The following is a 21,102-nucleotide window of genomic DNA, read 5'->3' on the forward strand; positions in this document are numbered from 1 at the left end:
CCAGCTTTCGTTATAATGTTTTAGTCTTATCCTCTGAGTCTTTGTAAGTGTTAACCCTACACATAACTGATGTCTTTCAAGATGTCCATAATAATAGCTAGAGGCTTATTGCTTTCAGTTTCAATTGCAAAATTATCAGTTATTAATAACCGAGGAATTGGCTTGCAATACAATGCCCATCTTATCATTTCCTTTTATACTCATTATTTTTATTTTCTTTCAGTGAAGTGATTGCTCTTCTCTGCAGTTTCCTGCTAGGCTTCGGCGATTCATGCTACAACACACAGATCTATTCCATTCTTGGCTCAGTTTACCCAGACAACTCTGGCCCAGCCTTTGCTCTCTTCAAATTCACCCAGTCCTTGTCTGCAGCAGCCTGTTTCTTCTATGCAAGCATATTGCAGCTCTACTGGCATCTAGCAATTCTTGTTGTGTTTGCCACAATTGGTACTGTCTCCTTCTGTATGGTTGAGTGGAGGGCTCATCGCAACATTAGAGCCAAGCCAGACACTGTAGCGTACGACTGAGTTTGCTGTTTTACTCCGTTGAATTTTTATTAGTTTACATAACTATTAATTGGAAACCATATTCCAAACATTTTTTAATTAAGGAATTATTCCATCGCAGAGTTGCCCAGACTTGACAAAGTCTGGGGCTTTCCCAGTCATGGGAGCAGCTGGTGCTAATTTAATGTGTCAGATTGCTTTTTATTTTTTCCTTATATTTTCGTACATTTACTGTTGTGCAAAAGAAAAAGATTTTTTCACTGATTTTTCACCTACAGCAGGCTTGATACAACTGCTTTGTCAAAGAAAATGAATGTAATACTTTATTTGAAATTGGCTCTAAGTGGGTTGTGGTTTTTCCTCTTTTAAAATCTTTATGAATATTTTATAGAATAATTTTACTTAGAGATCAGTGTTATGATAATTATTTTGAGCTTAAATTTCTGATTTCATGAAGTGTTGAATATTTTATCAAAAAGTGTTATATAATGTACATAATCATTCTGGCACTGTATTCATATTATGTTTTAAAATGAAAGAAATACTGTATACTGCATTATCAAAAAGTTCTAAGAGAAATGTGCAGGACAAGTACTTTGTGGCTTGCTATTTTTGTAACCTCCTTTTTCTTGAATTTTGATACACAGAGATTGAAACTTTCACATTGTATATTATGCTCACTGGCTCATTACATTCAGGTATTGACACATACTTGGAGATTCTGAGTTCAGCAGTATTTTTCTAAGATTTTGCATGTGTGAATACATTTTGTATATACAGTAGTTGAATGTTATGGGTTGTTCATATGGATCTAGGTATTCCTTATATCTAACATGAAAGTGCAATACAGTACAGTACTTTAGGATTTGTGTAAAATGTGGGCATAGTGAGATTACTTTTGAAGTCCTATCTTAATAAAAAAAATATTTCTTAAATTGGAAATGTTACATTCATGTTAGAATAATTTCATTGCACTTGCAGAGCAGTGATTGCCATTTGAGTGATGCTGAAAATTTTTAGTTATGAAAGTAATAAAAAAGATGTAGATTAGAGATACATTTGTAATGATGCAGTTCACAGGGAGACCAGTTGAGTTCTGTGTGCAAATGAGCATTTTGACTGGATACGCTTTTCTTTACAAGGAAAAATTTGTAATGTATACAGTATGTTAATTGCTGTGTATACCTTTCCAGAACAATTTATACAATTTAAAGTAATATAGTATGTTACTCTGTGATATGGAAATTTGTCTGTGGGGTTGTGCGTGTTTTTGAGTGAATTTTCTAGAGGTTTTCTAGATGTAGTGCTGGTTTGACAAGCAATCTAAAGAGCCCTTATATTTAGATTTTTTATCTTAAGATCTGAAGTAATGCATTTCATTTTGAGACAGCCATTCTCATTCTCATTTCTGTTGTTGATATGTTTTGACTTTGTTTCATTTGTAGCAATGAAAGATATAATACATGTATTTATGTACATTTGATGAAACTAGGCCATTTTTCTTTACCTGTACTACTATAGAATGTGCAATAATTCACAGTTCGAGGTCACAGAATGGTTTTTCAAACACAACGGATACATGTTCCCCAAAAATTTCAATACTAGTTTTGGAATATATGTGTACATCTAGAAACCATTTGTGTGCAGATGAGAGTACTAAGACTACAGCAATCTAAAAAGAAGGTTCTGAGAATTAACATTCTCCAAGATTGGACACGTGTACATCATCAGTTGCTGAAGATAAAATGAAGATAAAAATCTTACTACAGGCTATTTCCTATATATCATTATAACTGAAAAAAAAGGAAAATCATCACTACAAGAAGTCTTATGGAAGGAAGCATAGCTATTTTCCTTATCAGTCGCTTTCATTATTACACAGGAGTTCAATCAGAATTTTGTGCAATTTCTGATCTCTCGTAGGGGTGGCATGAAGGATTCCTTTTTAGATGAGGTATGGACATAAAGGCAAGAAACATTTGATGAAGTTGGACAGAGAGAGGGAGAGAAAAAAAATGCAGCTGGAGTTGAAGGAAAAAGACAAAGAACCTTTATTGTAAGATTGCTTGTAAAATGCAGAGTAAAGGTCTGAAGTGACCCTTGTGTGGAGAAACCCCTCAACTCATCAGGTTTGAGTGCTACCATCTGGGAAGACGTATATCTGGATGAAGAAAGAGGTATTCACACAAGTAATGGCGGGGATACTGAAAAATAAAAGAGAAAAAAAGGAGTACAGTAAATTATAACAAAAAAGAATAAGAAAATATAGACTCAAAATCTGAAAGATGGAAACCACTGAAAGAAGGAATACAAAATGCAGAAGTAGTGGTGTAAGGAATACAAATTGCAGTAGTGGTGTAACATCAATGAAAGGAAGGCAGCTTTCAAGCTCTGATAAAGGATAGGCATAGGAGTGGAAAGAGCTATAGAGGGAGAAGAGGTGAGGGACTAAAAGGCATGAACAAGGGCAAAGAGGAGTTTTAGAGGAATGGAATTAGAATGTAACTCCCCAGGGGAAAAAAAAAAAAATGTTCAGGATAGTGATTTGGATGTGGAAGGATGAAAAATTTTATAGGGGCAAAGTACATGCATGATGTAAATGAGAAATTAGATCTGAAAAGAAAGTGATAAAGGAATGGAATGATGGCATTACTCTTAGAATGTACTAAATGAAGAGAATGTATACAACTGGAAAATGTTGACATGAGAGAGGGCCCAATAGGAAATTGAACATCAGGAAGATTATGATAGGCCTCAATATGAGTAAGAGAAAAGCCTACGAGTACCAGGTATAACAACTGTTTTTTAAAGCAGCTGGAGAACCAGTCAATGATGAGCCGACCTGGATACTTATTAGAAAACTGATAGAGACGAATGATGCATGTACTCATCAAGCATTACTGTTCACGGTGTGCACACGCATTATGCTTTTTGATCGCACCTCTACCTCTGGTATCTCCTCCAGTCATTTTTGTGCTTTCATTGTCTTTTTGGACTTTGGTTATTTGTGCTTTCATCCCAATCATTTAGTATTTTCATTGATACAAGTCACACTCCACAGATTTTTATCATCACAAAAAGGGGTCTTCCATATTTTATCTTTCATCTCTGTTAGTTGATAGATACATAATCAGAAATTCAACGTCATCCATTCAGGTAAGATGGCCAATAAAGTGGAATCTTGTCCCACTTATATGGGTGTAAATGGAGTCTGAATTTGTCCCATTCAAGACCTCCAACATTTTCACTGTGGTGAAAGATGGTAATGAAAGTTACTAAGTCTCTTGATTAGGTGCATAGGTAAGTAATACCTCTGTACCTGTACACAAAAATTGTGATCATTGATCTTCATGTTTACTGCTGAACAAAACAATATGATAATAAGCCAAAAAACTCCTGCAGCCTTCCCAGTCTAGTTGGATATGTTTTCATCCAAACTAAGGTTGGAGGGAAGAACATCAACTTTATTATCAGATATTATTTTCTGAAAACTAATACTGAACAGTCACCCAATCATTCTAAAATGCAAATAGACTCGTCTACAGCTTTTTCAATTGCTTTATGTAACAAGTAAGAAAATATACTGACAAGGCTGGTGTTAGCATGCATCACTGCTCCCCACCACAATTTATAACAAATCCTGACAACTCTTCTTTATCTTATAATACTCATGCCTTCATACCCTTATAGAATGGTTGTATAGTTTCAAAATTTTTGGTTGGACAACCAAGTCTTTCTAAATCTGAAAGAGTCCTCTTTTACTTACATTGTCAAAAGTTCTTGCAAGATCTATTAATGCAGTGTTGAGTAGGGTAGACTTTTCATTAAATTTTTCTTTTATTTGCCTCATGAAATTTTTATTGTCTTTGCTTTAAAGCATAAATCTTTCTCACCATAGAGTACAGGTTGAATCCTCATTGATTGTAAAATGGAACCATTTTCCAAGTTACTGTTAGCCTGACAATTTTACCTGCTATGTTAGGCAAGAAGATACCTCTGTAATTGTTTTAATGTTTTCTTGAGCCTTAAATCATGTAGTATCACAGAGTTAGAATTTGTAAAGTCTTTAAGAAGATTCCATTGTTCAGCAGAGTTTAATCACCTCATAAAACTAGGAAGGTGTTCCTGTATCTAAAACCTTAAAAACTTTGGCACATTCAACAGTAATGGGAAATATCAATAGACCTTTAGTAATTTTTGCTGTAAATTCATTTAAAATAAGTATGATATCTAACTTAACTACAGTCTACAGTTGAGATGATTCTTGCATCTCAACACGATCAGTTTCAGAATTTGTCCTATAAAATAATACACAGTGCCTAGTCCAAAGAACCATGTATTTACCTTGTTGTGATTACGGCTTTTCATGAAGACCCAACAATGGGGTAAAAAGCTTTTTCTTTGCACCAACCACTTTTTTCATTCAGTTGTACTTTAATGTTACCTTTGTCAGTAGCAGTTTAAATTTCAGTTGAAAGGTCATTCCAGATTTGTTTAGCACAGTCTATTGTAGTCCTCAGGAAGTTGTTAATGGAAACAGAGTACATTCAGTCACTAAGTTTTCCATCTGCTTGTACTGTATTGAATGAAGGTTTTTTTCACCAAAGGAGTTAAGGTAGTACAGTACATTCCTTTCTGGATTTTATCAGACAGTGTACAAATTCCTTCTTTTTAACTGAGTTTTACAGTAGCTGTGGTACCTTTAAGCATAATGGTATCGTGGGTACCATTATGCTTACTGGGTGTAAATCTTACTCATATGTATTATTATCTGTGATGCAGATTTTACCTTACAGCATACCAACTATGATTAGTGTAATAGTATGGTATAAATGTTCCACTGATGGTCATGAAAATAATGTCAACTTTAGTTAGAAAGTGTCTCTATACCAGTTTTTTTTTTTTTTACATTTAATACAAATTCACCAAGAAGTTAGAAAAAGCAGCATATGAATATAGGGTGTAAAGGATGTATTTTGAATCTCTTATATGGGTCAGAAATGCTTACACTGGAGAGTGTAACGGAGAGGACAGAACTGAAAATCATGACAAGTAAAATGGTTATTATGATGACTGGAAAGGAAGTGAAGGAAAAAGGATAGTCAGGAAAGCAGGCATCCTGTGGATGTTGCAGAAGGTGAACTCGATAACTGAAACTGATGGTGTCACAGAGGATTCTTGCAAAGTGTAAATGGAATAAGAGACTTTGTATGTCACAGATACAAATGAAGAGGAGAGTTAAGAAGAGCACAGTGTTGAGGTGGAATGACAGGGTTTAGACGTTGAAAATTTTTGTTACCTTGGGGACACGCTAGTCAAAGCACGTATGGAAAGTGCACTATAAAAATGAATAGCAACTGAATGGCTGAAGTGGGAAAAGCTTGTAGACTACCATTAAATAAGAAAGATGCATCCTATTAGTATACACAACAAAAACTGATTCTTATATATGGCCTGCACTATTGTAGGCAGCAGAGACATAGGCACTTGTAAAAAAATGGAGCAGATTTTGTAAAAGTGTAACTACGAAATACTGGAATACAGTGAGAAGATCATATTAGAAATGAGAAAACTATGGAAAGATGTGGCACCCAGATTAAGATGGTCTGGGCTTGTAGTGAGAAGTCGTGAGATGTCTGTCAGGGAAATAACAGATATTAAAGTATCAGGACAAAGACCATTAGGAAGTTCCAGGAAATCATGAAAATAGGGCACAGCTGAAGACCTACAGTACACTAGATAAGAATTCGGGCAGAAAGTGTGCAAGATGAAGACCCTGATATCAAAAGTTAGTAATGAATAAACAGGTTGTTTTCAGTGTTTAGTTTTTTCTAAAACCAGGTTAGATTTTCCAGGCCTTTGCTTATTTTCCTTGCTTCATTTTTATCTTCTTCCCTTGTTTGAAATGCTGTGTTAATGAAACATTATGGACATGATTCAGAACAAATACCTCCGTTCATAGTTTGGTGAAAAAAATCAAGCAAATCTTGGTTTTTATTAATTTCATGGGAGCAGTAGCTGAGTAAGACTTATGATATGTTTTTGCTCGATAAGAGAAGGCCATGATAAAATTTACGAGTGTGCTTCTTAGGCGTTAGGGATGTAGCTGCTTCAGCACATGCAAGTTCATTATAAGGTGCCGTTCAAAAATTATGTAACGCCTTTTGGGGGAGGGGTTATGGTGGCGTGTTATGAGTGCGACAGTTGGGGTAGGGGGGCGTGCACTATAAGTTACATAAGATTTTCAGATTTTTTCCTTTGTTTATTTTTAAAAGATATAAATGTAGAAGGACAAAAGAGAGATAATATATATTCTGCAATAGACTTTTATTATATTTTAGTAATATTGAGAATATGGTATTTAATTTTTTTTGTATAATTATGTTTAAAAAGTATCACAAACTCAACCCTTGATTGTGCTTCAACATTTTCTACCATATTTATTACACGACATAGAATATTATTACAAACTCATCCCTTTTCTGAGCTCTGACATTCTCTATTTTATGCATAAATATGACTTTAACAACATTTTCATTTTAAATATCATAACATAAAAGTATTAAAAAAAACCTAATGGTAATAGTTTCCAGGTATTAGGCCAGATTTTAATATATTATTGCATTAAAAAAAAAGGAAACATACTAATTCAGGGGAGGGGTTGCTATAATAGTTGATGTTACATAATTTTCTAGGGGGGTCTGGACATGTGTTATGAGGCGTGACAAGGGGGAGGTGGTAAAAAATCACCAAAAAAAGTGTTAGATAATTTTTGAACGGCCCCTAACAGTGAAACAGTAAGGACCAAATTGTTGAGAGAACTCAACTGAGATACAAGAAAAAAGCAAAGAAGTTGTAGTTATTAACCCTGATATACAAGCATGCAATGCTACGTAGACATTTACGGTAATTTTCAATTCATTTCAGGACAATCGGGATCTTAGTAATTCAATACTATTCATTTAAAACCTAATGACAGACTGCACATTGTAAGAGACAGCAGATAATATCAAGGGCCTCATTCATTTCAACACCTTGTCTTTAGGCAAGGGGCCAGGATAGCATGACGTTGGCTTAACCTAAACTACCCACCACTCAGATGATTGAAAACAGGGATAATTTTGTAACTGATATGTGACATTCGAAAACAAATTGCTTGACAAAAATTATAGATAAAACTGGTATATGTGCATGGGGTCATTCAAAATTCATACCTGTAGGTCACTTTGAAAAGTTAGTTATGATGGTTAAAAACCAGCAATGAGTTTTACGTATATTATTTTAAAATGTTCCTTTATTTGTGCTGAAGATTTGCGGCTTTCGATTAGATACATTCCCCTAGCTAATACTGATCATACAGCCACTCACTAGACGACTAGAGGTATTACAGTGGAATTAACCTGACAAAGTCTTTGAGTGATCATAACTGGATAGTTGAGCAGGATGAGACTAACATGCACTATCATTTAGAGTTACAGGTATTTAGACTAGATATTAAGAAATGATCTTTGCTTCCTAAGATGCAAATTTTAAACATGAATGGGCGAGAGAAAGTATCTAACAATAGAACAAGTTTTTTTTTCTTGGTTAGAAATAGACCGAACAATTGCCAACTTGGTAATTAAGTTTACCCCTCTATCTGCACAGAAATACATAAGCAAATTTTTATACGATATGCGAATGGGATTGTTCTAATTAAGGTAAAGCCAAAAGACCACGACCAAAAGATATTTTCTATAATTCATATCTTTAAAATTGCCAGGACGCTCTACTAACGTGAAAAATTTGTGATTACATTAAGCGCAAGTCGGCGCCAGCAACCGAACGAAGAGGCTTAACAGAAAACGGGAATGCTACTTTGTTTTGTTTTGGTTGCAGCTTCCCCGTTACCTTGGAAACTCGAAAACGACCATGCTGACGTATTCCGTCGCGAGCCAAAGTCTCAGTTGTCGCTGGTGTTGCTCGACAATCGGTCATCAGCCATTGATTGTTGAAGTATTGTTGAAATGGTCTCTACAATGACTGTCATGAGTTCCTCAGTTCAAACTCGTCGACGCTTTCAATATAACGAGAATGCGTTGCCATGAAGCATGACCGAGACCAGCGAAGGTGTGCTAAGGGAGAAACACTCCTGTCCCTCCAATGTAGACGACGAAGATTCGGTTTTCTCAAGTTCTCAACAGACGATTCTCGAGGAAGTGTTTACTTCAGATTACAATATCACAGAAGAAGGTAAGAAAAGAGATTAGGAGAGAGTTGTTCCAGCCTGATGTAATTTATCGTGATAGGCCTAGAACGTACTGTTGTATCGGTGGCCCAGTCCGATGACGTAAATGTGACGTAGCCTCCGTTTGATAGAATATGGTTATGACACGCTTGTCATAATTAGGGCTAGGCTAGCTCCTTTTAGGTTACGTGGCTTACTCTGCCCTAAGCTACTCCTTGGATAGCCTACCTGTCAGCCTTGTTGGATTTTAATCCAGTATGGTGTTCAAACATAGCCTAACCTAATAGGCCTGGACTATGCATAAAGTATAGATAAACATTACATCTCCCATTTTTATTTTATACTGATCTCACATCACGGGAAACAATATCTTTTGCATTCAGAGATGGGGAAGGGCTTGAATGAATTCAAAATGACTTGTCAAATGTCAGTTACTGTCGGCAAAGAAACTGTCAGCTGTCAGTGTCTGTATATTAGCTGATTAATTACCCATCATCATAATTCACTTATTTGGTAATAATTAACATCTCTGATTATGATTATCATTGTATAAACAGTAAACAGATGTTTAAGAGCGCTGTTTAAAAAAATGTACTGACATTTTTCAACAATTTAGCTGTCATTTTTTTAGGTATGTAGCAGGATAAATGTCTTTGATCCAACTGATAGACAATTTAAATTTGATCCAGTTGATAGACAATTTAAATTCATATTAAAGTAAACTTTTAATAACTGCTGAACTTGACCTTAGAAGACTCAAGATGTATATCTGATTCTCTGGATAATGTCACTAGTCTTTGTTATGTCATTGTTTTGAATGAATTTGGAACCTATTTGTAAGATGGACATCATATTTTCAGTAAGTACTGTAATTAAATTTAGCAATGTTTACTTCTCTGTCATTTGTAGGTAATATATATTTGAAATTTTTAGTGCATGAACACAAATACATACAAGCATCAAGAATCATGTAGGCCTAATAGTTCTCCATTATATGTTGTATTATACTAGCAAATTTAAATAATGTTAGTTTTTGTTTCAATTGTTTGTAAGATCTCCTGTGTAAATTACCAAAATCTCTCCTCAGTTCCTGCTCATTAGTGTACCATTGGCCCATATAGGTAGACTGAGGTGGTTGAATACAAATTTTCCTTACAGCTACTGGAGTATGGAATATGGAGCGACACATTTGCGAGAGGCATGTCATGTTGAAACCTGTGTAATTGGGGATTTATGCTAAGTAAACTTCTGTATCACAAGCAAATACACTGAGGAAGAAGGACATTTTGTTCAGTAGATGAGTACGTAGGAAATGACAGACATGACATTATTTTGAGAATTTAACCTTTATAAGATGTGTGTGAATGTTTGATGATCCAAAAGTAAATTGAGAGAATTTTAGTTAAAGGCCATATTATGAGAATTTTATTGCATATCCAGTAAAGGGTTTCTTGTGATGTAGAAATTACTTTTAGTCATTGATTAATGAGTGTTTTTCTTTATTTACAAGATTGGGATGTAATGCATTGCACCTTGCCATGGGAAATAGGATGCATGTACTCATAAACTGAAGGCTTCAGTGTATGCTTAGTATTTGATGTTTATAACTTTGGTGGGATCTTTCCTGGATAGTGACCCCCAAGGGTTTTCGCGGGTCGTTATCTAGGATTAATATTTCTTGGTGGTCATTATCTTTATGATATTTTACAGTCTTTTGTTTATGTTTTTACGGTAATCCCCAATGGGCTTGTACGAAACACGCTGCAAAGGTGGATACATACCGGGTTAAAACCATAGGAAAGATCTGCTTGGGTGTATAGTGAGGTATGCTTTTTTTTAAAGCAATTTTTATATCAATGGACATTTCCACATACCGTACCAGCATACTAAGTAGTCCATGCATTTTCCTAAGATATGCAAGATTTATGGGGGATTTTCTGCATTGACTATTCTGATCTAAAGTATCTATACTGTATTTCTGCTCATAGTTTAAATGCTTGCCTTTGGTAATACAATATCCTTGGCCTACTTTGGAAGGTGCTTACAGCTAAAGTGGGCACCATGGCCAACTGGTGCAGTGCTAGACTCATGGATCACTCTTGGCCAACACTGTCCACCCATCTGTAGACAAAATAGTTATCAGCAACTGCTGGAGTAAGAAAAAGCACACTCCTCAAAACTTATGTCAAAGTACCACAAACCTCCAAAGCAGAAATGACAAAAATGTACTCAGAATTCGCTTATAATCACAAAGCATAGGCCAAAAATGGCCATGATCAATCTGTTTCTTGAATGTACTTGTTTAATCATACTTTGTAGAAAAACATTTAGACCCGTTAGGATTACATTAACAGCTTTTTATGCTTGTCAGCTGTGAAACAAGAAAACCTACATATGGCAAATTGAAAAATCGTTTATTATCTTGAATATATTTTGTACCATAAACCTTATCCGTTATCATTCAGTCTTATCTCTACAAAATTAGACTCCTATACAATGTGGAAAACTCAAGAAACCAGTAAGCATCTGTTTTTAATTGGCCTGAGTCTAGCCATTCTTCAATTAGATAAATGTTCTGAGTCACAAAAATCCGTTATTTGTTAATGAAATATAAGATCTTATTTATTCTTTTAATAATAGTCTTTAAACTTATATTGTTTAGGAATTCCCCCAAAATTCTAATATAGATGATTTTCGTACACCCCATTTTGTATTAGGGCTTGACCCTTGTTTAATCTTTAGGAACCACGTAACAGAGGAGTACAGTAGCAGTAAATTACAGAAATTTCAAATTTCATCTCGAATCTCACTAGATGGTACTGGCCTGAAGTATTGCTCCCGCCACTCCATATGCATTACCCTACTCAAATTTAGGTGTTAAGTACAGTATATATAAGAGTGAAGTTGATGCATTATCCCCCATATGGCCCATGCAGGTAGCAGCAGACTGGGTAAACAAAGAAAAAAGTAAATTCGTCAAGTGGATGTGGGTACTGTCAAGGGTCTTGTTGCTATCTTGTCCTAATTAAATTTCAGCCTCGAGTAGTATACAAACCTATGTATACTGCAGTATATTGACTGCTATTTATTGCTTTTAAGTTCATAGATCTTAGGCACTGGGACATCTGGTAAGAAAAAGTATTTTATCGTATGTAGGCCTTTGTGGAGCCTTCTGGCATCGGATATCCCCCTTAAGGAAAAGTTGCCAGCCATGATAATAGACAGTTCCGTAATGGTTCTCGATACACTAAAATATAAGTTCCTTAATTCAGACAAAAAGTTGATGGTATTATCCAATGCTACAGTATAGGTGTACAAATATAGGTAAACTGCAATGCATCAGTATTTAGACAGCGGTGATTTATTATTACTGTACTGTGAAGAAAAATGATAACCCTTCTTAATCAACAAGGTTTGTTTTGTTAAAAGGACAATACTTAAACATTTAAACCACGCTCAGTCTTTTCACCACTGTGACCTTGCGGGTTTTAAAGAACGAAGACTGTCATTAGTGCACCGAGATCAGACTGTAGGGTGGCAAATTTAACGTAAAGAGCGTCACCATAACCGGCAGGACACTCATCAATTTTGTTTTTACGTTCTGTAATATTATCTCTCTTTTTATCGTGTCATTATTAGAAAAAGCTGGTATTAGCGGCTGTTCTCTTTTTGCTGATTTGTCCAGTTATGCCGTAGGTCTTGGTGACACAGTACAGATATTGATCAGATAAGAGTCCCTTCAGTGGCTTCCTATATAATGAAGTTTGCAGGTGGTCGTTAGGGTTATGGTGGCTTTTCCTCAGCCAGGTATGATAACTGAAATCCGTATGTGTGTAAGAGAGGAAGAGCTTATGTGCTCACTATAGCTAATAATCCTTGTTCGTGCAAGAAACGCCTAAGTGAAGTTTGGTTGTTTCATTTGTATACGTCTTTTAAGTTTGTCAGTTTCACTGACAGTATGTATTAATTTGTGTTTTATCTACATATATGTTTATGCATTAATACTCATCATTATATATTCAACAAATTGTCTAATTTCATTACTACGGGATGTATATGTACCTTCATGCATTCACACGCGCGCGCTCATACACACACATATATGTATATATATATATATATATATATATATATATATATATATATATATATATATATATATTATATATATATATATATATATATTTTTATTCATAAGTTATTGTAATTTTGGGGCAACATTACATTTCATTTTGGTAGTGGATTTTATTTTCGTTCGCCATGTTGGTATTTTTTACTCACTGATTCTAAAATTTTTCGCCCAAAAGACAGATAAAGTGGCTATGTACCTTTTGGGGTTTATGGAACGGCTTGGGGATAAAAGCTCCCACTTTGATCATTTTAGTGTTGATATACTTCCGTTAGTGACTAATTATTGAGAGCGGGTAATGTCTTGTATTGAGAGCGGTAATGTCTTGCGCGAGCGAGTTTTGTCGCAAATAAGGCTGAATTGTAAGCGACCATCGCTTCTTGTGGATATAAAGGTAGTTTTTTGCTTTCCAGAAATACTAATTATGAATGGGCTTTCCAGAAATAGTAATTATGAATGTTTATGATTTTTTAGTTTTTCCTTTGCTTAGGTTGTCAGACTCTCTCTCTCTCTCTCTCTCTCTCTCTCTCTCTCTCTCTCTCTCTCTCTCTCTCTCTCTCTCTTGTTCATTGTGTATGTTCGTTATCTGTAAAACCCATAAAAATGTCCCTTAATCATTTATGCTGTTTTATATCCAAAGTACATGGTACTTAATTGAATAAAGATTTGAAGTTCTTAATTTTAAAAATATGGTATCCAGTCGATTTTCCGCGATGTTAATTCCATGTAATCATCGAGAAGATTAATAGTTATTGGCAAAAGCTAATGGCAGATTAGGGGGTAGGTCAGCTATGTTTAATAGTCCTCTTTTGCGGGGCCATGTATCCCTGGGCTCATTTGCGGTCCCCCCCCCTTCTCTCTCACTTTCTATCAGTTATTGACCAGATTCCTGTGAATTTTTTCCCCGCCATTTTTACTCCGTAAATTAGAAGGGCGTATTTTTGTATATAACGACGGAATTAGTGTTTGCATGATTTTAATAAAAAAATATTTTTTTTTAATCGAGAGTCACTGAGCCTTGTTGTGATTCGACGACTGAGGGAAGTTCTTTTCTTACAAACGGATGTTGAATTATCCCGAATGCTGCTGTTGCGTGAGGTGGATTTTTCATGGCCGTCTACTCGATAGAAATAGTTCAGTCATGAAAAGCTGCTGCTGCTGTTCCTTGTTTCCATTACTGTTGGCCTATAGACTCCTGTTGACGTTGTAACAGATGTTTTGGTGTATTCACATAACCATAACATAAACTATTAGCAGCTGTATTCGTCAACGTAAAAGGTAAATGGAAACGAGGAAGATGGAGCGGTGAATGATTAGTATGGATGGTGAAAGAATGGAAGTGGTTGATTCGTAGGCCTTTGTGTATTTGGGAGTAAATTCAACGGAATTTAGATGTTTCTCAAAAGTTTGATGCGAGTCAAAGGTTACACCTAGAATAGTTAAAACTTGACTCATTCAGCAAAGTTCCATCTACCTGAGGGGGAGGGTGGGGTGGGAAATCTGTCGAGTATATTTTATTTTATAATCAATATTGTCTTCGTTTTACCGAGTTCAGCCTCATACCCCACCGACTACACCATTCCTAGATCCGGTACAGCTGTTGTAATTACTGCTTTGTTGCCTTGGTGGGAGATATAAACTGGGCGAATACCATTCCCTAGGAAAATCTTTTCTTTATATATTCTGGGATGGTTGGGGGGGGGGGGATTATTGCCTTAGTCTTTTCAAGTATAATGGGCTTTTCAAGTTGAGGAAGCTGGTCTTCCCCTTGAGAGGTATTCATTAGTGTGTAAGGCCTGAATTGGTAATTTGTGTGAAAATGTTAGCAAAAAATTACTGTCGATTTTCAGCACTAATACCCGTACTAGGTGTAGAATGGAATAGAATTTAGGCCAAGCACAGGGACCTATGAGGTCATTCAGCGCTGAAAGGGAAATTGACAGTAAGAAGGTCTGAAAGTTGTAACGAAACATGAAACAGTTGTTAGGGGAGGGTGGAAAGTCAGATGGAGGTACAGTAAAGTGATTAAAAGATTGCAGCTAGGGGCCGAAGGGACGCCGCAAAGACCCTTAAGTAATGCCTACAGCTCACCACGTGAGGTACACTGATGGTATTACCACCCTACGGGGCATACTAGTTGTGACGCCTGGGAGCATGTTAGTTAAACAATCTCTCCTTTCAGTGCTTTTTCAGATTTTTCTGCTTTCAATACTCGGACTCTCGTGACCTTCCATGACACTAAACACGTCGTAAACTGAAAGCGTAAATACCAAAAACGTGCTGGGTGATCGTATGAAGCACCGGTTAGGACTATCGATAAGTCGTTGGCTTGTATTTAACATGTTTGTGAAGTATGTCCGATGAGGTGCCGACTTGTGTTTGACTTGTTCATAACATGTTTATGACTTGTTCATGACTTGCCTTTCCCCTACTTCCACTGAAGTGGCTTGTATTGATTTCCTCCCTCTGATGATGGTTTGGGAGATAAGCGTCGTTTAGTGATATGTGGCTGATGAGAACACGTGGTCAGGTAATATGAGATCAGTCTTCGTCCCCGTACCCACTGGAGATCTGCACGTGGCCTGTGCGTTCCCCTCTTTATTAAGTGGATTATTTTTCTATCTCTGTTCTCACAATTATCCTTTAGAGTACAGTAGTCGCGTGTCCTCGTTAACGGAGAGGAAGCAGGAATGTGGTATCTCGTGGCAGTGTATTTTTTTTCGCATGGGAAAGGAGGATAGGTAATTTTATACATTTTTTCCTTAATAGCTTCCGTAATATGGTGTATGGATTTTATGGAGCTTATAGATTTTTCTCCCACAATTTTGCTATTATGAATTTTATGAAATTATGTAGGTTCTGTAGCCTGGATAATTTTACAATTATATAAAACCTCTCTAGTTTTATAGACTTTATGAGGTGTCTGTAATAGTTTCGGGGTATGATGTGAGAGTTTTATAGGCTTTTATAGATTGCTATCGATAATTTACGTATGATTTTTATGTAAGAAATATATTGAATTTTATAGGTGGGTAGATTCATCAGGGGTAAATTAACAAATACATTTGTGAAGTGAGTTTTATATTTTTTGTTTAGATTTCGAGGGGGTTTAAAGTTTTTTTTTCAGATTTTCATTCGCGTATTTTGTGAAAGCGAATATTTAAATTTATATACTGTTTCTCTTGAAAATATTGCGATCATTTCATTGTTGTAATTTTTGAAGGAATACTAAAATATTTACCATTTTTCCTCTAATAATTATGCGAAGTTTTGTTCACGTAATATATGAAGGTAAGTAATGGTCTCGTAGATTGCCTGACCGTAATTACTCCCGACGTTAATCTCGCGTAATCCTGATAAAGGGATAAGGGATACCGACATGGATACGGAAGGGGAGATGCCAAGGGTCCTGTAGGGGAGAGTTCTTGTCAGAAATTGTGATCACAATAGGATGTTTCATTTCGACATGGGTGGATGAAGAGATACACGCTAAATACCTCTATTCCTCATATTGCTTGAATAGCCATGGAATTCTTTTTGCTTTTACCGCAATATAGTTTCGTTTATATTAAGTTTGTTATGTCGGAACTCTCTCTCTCTCTCTCTCTCTCTCTCTCTCTCTCTCTCTCTCTCTCTCTCTCTCTCTCTCTCTCTCTCTCTCTCTCTCTGTAGGTATGTTAATCTTGCATATATCTAAAACTAGGCTGTAACACATATTTTCTTGTATTTATACATATAAACGCACCCATGAAATACTATATTATATATATATATATATATATATATATATATATATATATATATATATATATATATATATATATATATATGTATCTTCTTCTTCTTTCGACCTGATTAGTCCCACTTTATAGCAGGGTTGGCCGCTCGAGTCAGCTTTCTCTATCTATTTCTATTCCTATCATCTTCTTCCCCCAATCCCACCTCACCCATATCCCTCTTCACCACATCCATCCATCTGATCCGTTGACGCCCCACACTCCTCCTCCCCATCACTGGCATGTTCTTAGCTCTCTTGGTTGGTTCCACCTTCTGTCTTCTTATTACATGGCCATAGTATCTCAGACGAGCTTCCCTAGCCTTCTCCTTTACAGTACATATACCACACATTGTTCTTATATCTTGACTCTCCCTCCTTTCCAGTAGTGATATTCCAGCAATCCATCTCACCATCCTCTTCTCGGTTCTTTCCAACAGTCCTTCCTCTCTCCTCTTAAGTGCCCAGGTTTCTGCCCCATATAATAGTATGGGTCTGATAACTGTCATATAAATCTTCATTTTGAGCTTTAATGGCATTTTCTTGTCTAAAACAACTCCAGTTACTTCTCTCCATTTTTGCTATGCTTCTTCTGTCTCACTGCTTTCTCAGTACCCCTCTCATCTGTGATTATTGATCCCAAATAGTTAAACTCATTGTTCTGCTTTAGCACTGTACCATCTTCCACTTGAATCTTTACTTCTTCATGTCCTTCTCTAATACTAGTCATTAGCTGTGTCTTTCCAATGTTCACTTTAAATCCTTTCCTTTTTAGGGCCCCTTTCCATGCTAAAAACCTTTCTTGCAGTTCTTCTGTGTCTTCTATAATGACTAAATCATCAGCAAGCAACAGATCCACTGTTAATCGTTGTCCCTTAATTCTGATGTCAGTGTGTCCATAACGACGAGGAACAAGAATGGACTTAGAGCTGATCCCTGATGGAGGCCCACCTCCACAGGGAATGTCTCAGTCTCCCCATATTTTGTTTGTAAAGTAGTTCTTGCACCCTCATACATCATCTTCACTAACCTTACCAACTTCTCTGGTACTCCTGTCTTTCTCAAACACCAATAAACTACTCTTCTTGGTACCCTGTCATACACCTTTTCAAGATCCACAAAACACAAGTAAACTTTCCTGTTTCATTCTAGATACTCCTCTTGGACTTGTCTTACTATGAAAACAGCATCCGCTGTGCTCTTTCCTTTCATAAACCCAAACTGCTGCTCATGTATATCTATCAGCTCTCTCAACCTTCCTTCTAATATTCTTTTTAGTATCTTGAATACATGCTCCCAAACCTTTATTCCTCTGTAGTTCCCACAGTTTAACACCTCTCCTTTTTGTTTATACATTTTAATCATCCAACTATTGCTCCAGTCCCTTGGCATTTCCTCTACATCCCAGATCTTTTCTAATAGTGTGTGCACCCACTCTTTGCCTAGATTTCCCAATGCTTTAATAATTTCTATCGTTACCTCTGACTTTCCTGCAGCCTTATTTACTTTTTCTTTCTTTAAAGCATTCTCGACTTCACTAACTCTGATGTTTGCTATTGGTCCCTGTACTGGAGGAACATTTTCCAGTTCTTCACACTCATTCTCATTGTTTAATGGCTGAGAAAAATAGTCTTTACAACTTCTCCTGACTTCATCTTCCTCAATCAAGATAATTCCACTTTCATCTTTCATAATTACTACCTCTCCTACATCCTGCCTGTCTTTTCTTCTCGCTTCTGCGATTCTGTAGATTATCTTTTCTCCCTCCGGTGTTCCCGTCTTCTCATACCTTTCTCTCCTGGCTTCTCCCTTTGCAATCGCTACCACTCTCTTTGTTTCCCCCTTTGTCTGTCTATACTCCTCTCTTGTTTGGTAGTTGTTATCTTCTACCCACCCTCCTCTGGCTATACTCTTTTTCTTCACAGCTGTTTGAACCTCTTGATTCCACCACCATGTTTCTTTTTCCTGTTGCTGCTTACCACTTATCCTACCACACACCTCTGCTGCTGCTGACACCACAGTCTCTTTTATATCATCCCATATCTCCTCAGGCGATTCTGACATTCCACTCACATATCTCTCTTCTCTGGCTCTTTCCACTTTATTTCTGAACTCTCTTGCCTTCTCCCCCTTCAGCTTCCAAGTTTTAATCCTCCTGTTCCTGGCTGGGGCTTTTCTTTTCCTTATTGCTTTCAGCACAAATTCCGCCACTACCAGTTTATGCTGTGCTACAACAGATTCATTTGGAATAACCTTGCATTCCATAATGATTTTCTTGTCTTCCTTCTTAACCAAAACATAATCAATTTGTGTCTCATTTTGTCCACTCTTGCATGTTGCCAGGTGACTTCTCCTTTTCTCAAACTGAGTATTCAAGACTACCAGATTCATAGCTTCTGCTAATTCTAACAATCTTTCACCTTCCTGGTTTCTTCTTCCAAAACCTCTTCCTCCATGTATTCCTTCAAAGCCCCAGAACTCTCACCTACATGGGCATTCATGTCCCCAGATAACGCTAATAGTTCACCTCTTGGAACTCTTTCGATATATTCTTCTAATTTTCCTCTGAATTCTTCCTTCTCCTCTTCACTACACCCTTGTTGAGGGGCGTATGCCAAGATGATATGCCATCCTCTCTTATCTTTCACAAACTTTAAGCCCATGAACCTGTAAAGTCTCTGCTGAGCAAGTTTTCTATGGTGACGTCTCATTTTCTTTGCCTCTACAATTCGTCACACCTGGCGTGATGGGTCACGCAAATCCAATCATTTAAACTATGTATATAATTGTTTACCTGTCTCCGATTTGTATACCATGTATTCTTCTTTCGCAGGCATCAAGATTGTATTCAACTTCAATTCTGTCCATTGGTATAATGTAAAGTGTACTCGTTCACTGTATTTATTGTTAATTATTATCGACCTCAGGTTACCCTTGTTCCCATTGTATTCCGCGGCGCGACGTCAGTCTGCCGCTATATAAACCACCTGGATCACCAATAAATCAGTAGTACCTTTTTCCTGCTCGTCTTATTTTGCACCTCTTAAAGTGGTGACCCCGGAGTGGTTCCCGGAGCCATTAGCGGACCCATACGGCGACTCAGTCTTGGCTCCAGGAACTACCCTCATGCCCCTAACGGTCTAACTACAGCGCTGTAACCAGCATTCGGGCGTGCTGACTCTCGTTGGCAAATCACCAGCGTCATTAATGGACTCACACGGCGCGCTTCAAAGTGCGTTTTGATGTGAGTATCCCACTCCAATTAAGAGGGCAAGAGCGAGCATGGACGCAGACATCCCCTCCCTCATTCAGTTAGCCGCTAACCTCACGGATTCGGATGTCTACCTCCCTCCCATATCAGCCGCGCCTGACCCGCACTGAGGCTCTTGTGCTCCTCCACACCCCTGCCCATGCCCCGCACTCTCCCCTGCCCGGGGCCCTGCCTGGCAGGACAAGCAAGGGCCGTCCTGGCCATAAAGTTGCCGCCATTCACGCAGGGGAACCCGTCGGCGTGGCTGTACAGGGTTGAGAGTCAATTCAGGCTGGCGGAACTCAACGACGAGGTGCTACAAGCAGACATGGTACTCAGTGCCCTGCCGCAGATCTACAGGAAGCTCGTCCCGTGGGTGTCCGCCGCACGCCCCCTCACCTACCACCTCCTGAAGAAGTCCCTCCTCGAGGCATGCTCCCTGCTGGTTGCTGAGCGGGCCGCCCGCGCCCTCGACCTCACCGTCAGCCTGTGGCAGGATCAGAGCGTCATGGAGTCATGGGGCATGATACAGGACCTCCTCACCCTCCCCGACGGCAGTGGAAAACAACTCGAAATAAGCCTGTCGCGGGAGCTCCTCCTCCAGCAGCTCCTCCCGGAGGTCCGCACGCAAATCCCTGAGCCCCTACGCCATGCCCCTCGAGGTCCTGATCTGCACGGCGCAGCACCTGATGGACTCTGTGAAGGTAACGTAGCGGGTACCAGCGCCCGCACTCCCCGTCAGCGCCATCCAGCAGGAGGAGGGCGCAGAGCAGGAGGTCAACGCCATCACCAGGAGGTGCCCAGCGCCTCACAGCAGGTGGAATCCCCCGGGTCCTTGCCACTACCACAGGCGGTTCAGCAAGGATGCCCAGAACTGCCTGCCGCCCTGTTCATTCGCCCGTCCAAAAAAACGGGGAAGGCGGCGGCCAGCAGGACAGGCTGCCATGGCAACAGAAGAACCCAGGGGCCCAGAGCCAGTAGGCTTTTACGTCCGCGACACCGTCTCTGGCAGGATGATGTTGGTTGACACAGGGGCCGTTAGATCAATCTTCCCGCTGTCTAGAGAGGACTGCAAGCGATCACAGAACCCGGCTGTCTCCCTGACGGCCACCAAAGGGTTCCCCATCCTCTCCTACGGCACCAGGCTCCTGTTGATCTCCATCCTTGGCTGACGCCAAAGGTACATTTGTCGAAACGTACAACAAGGCCGTTCTC

The 21,102-nt window shown here is 38.2% G+C and overlaps 2 protein-coding genes and 1 long non-coding RNA gene across 16 annotated transcripts in view; all 3 read left to right on the forward strand.

The window, feature by feature from the left end:
* Window positions 1-1,994, forward strand: part of LOC136847085 (UNC93-like protein MFSD11) — a 101,519-nt gene extending 99,525 nt beyond the window's left edge. For all 13 annotated transcript variants that reach the window (XM_067118386.1, XM_067118373.1, XM_067118374.1 and 10 more), the window contains one exon: window positions 224-1,994. In XM_067118386.1, the coding sequence (XP_066974487.1) occupies window positions 224-527 (304 nt within the window). In that variant the 3' untranslated portion in view covers window positions 528-1,994. The remainder of the gene's footprint in view (window positions 1-223) is intronic.
* A 554-nt stretch (window positions 1,995-2,548) lies between these two features.
* On the forward strand, window positions 2,549-2,770 carry LOC136847087 (uncharacterized). The gene is made up of 2 exons (XR_010855608.1): window positions 2,549-2,683; window positions 2,727-2,770. It is a non-coding gene; the product is annotated as an uncharacterized lncRNA (long non-coding RNA).
* Window positions 2,771-8,361: 5,591 nt separating this feature from the next.
* The window catches only part of LOC136847084 (centrosomal protein of 164 kDa-like), an 85,868-nt gene continuing 73,127 nt past the window's right edge, over window positions 8,362-21,102 (forward strand). The window contains exon 1 of one of the 2 annotated variants that reach the window (XM_067118370.1): window positions 8,362-8,738. In XM_067118370.1, coding sequence (XP_066974471.1) covers window positions 8,597-8,738 — 142 coding nt within the window. In that variant the 5' untranslated portion in view covers window positions 8,362-8,596. The remainder of the gene's footprint in view (window positions 8,739-21,102) is intronic. The other variant, XM_067118371.1, reaches the window with a different exon arrangement.

This window comes from Macrobrachium rosenbergii, chromosome 16 (assembly GCF_040412425.1).
Source record: "Macrobrachium rosenbergii isolate ZJJX-2024 chromosome 16, ASM4041242v1, whole genome shotgun sequence".
NCBI classification, from domain to species: domain Eukaryota; kingdom Metazoa; phylum Arthropoda; class Malacostraca; order Decapoda; family Palaemonidae; genus Macrobrachium; species Macrobrachium rosenbergii.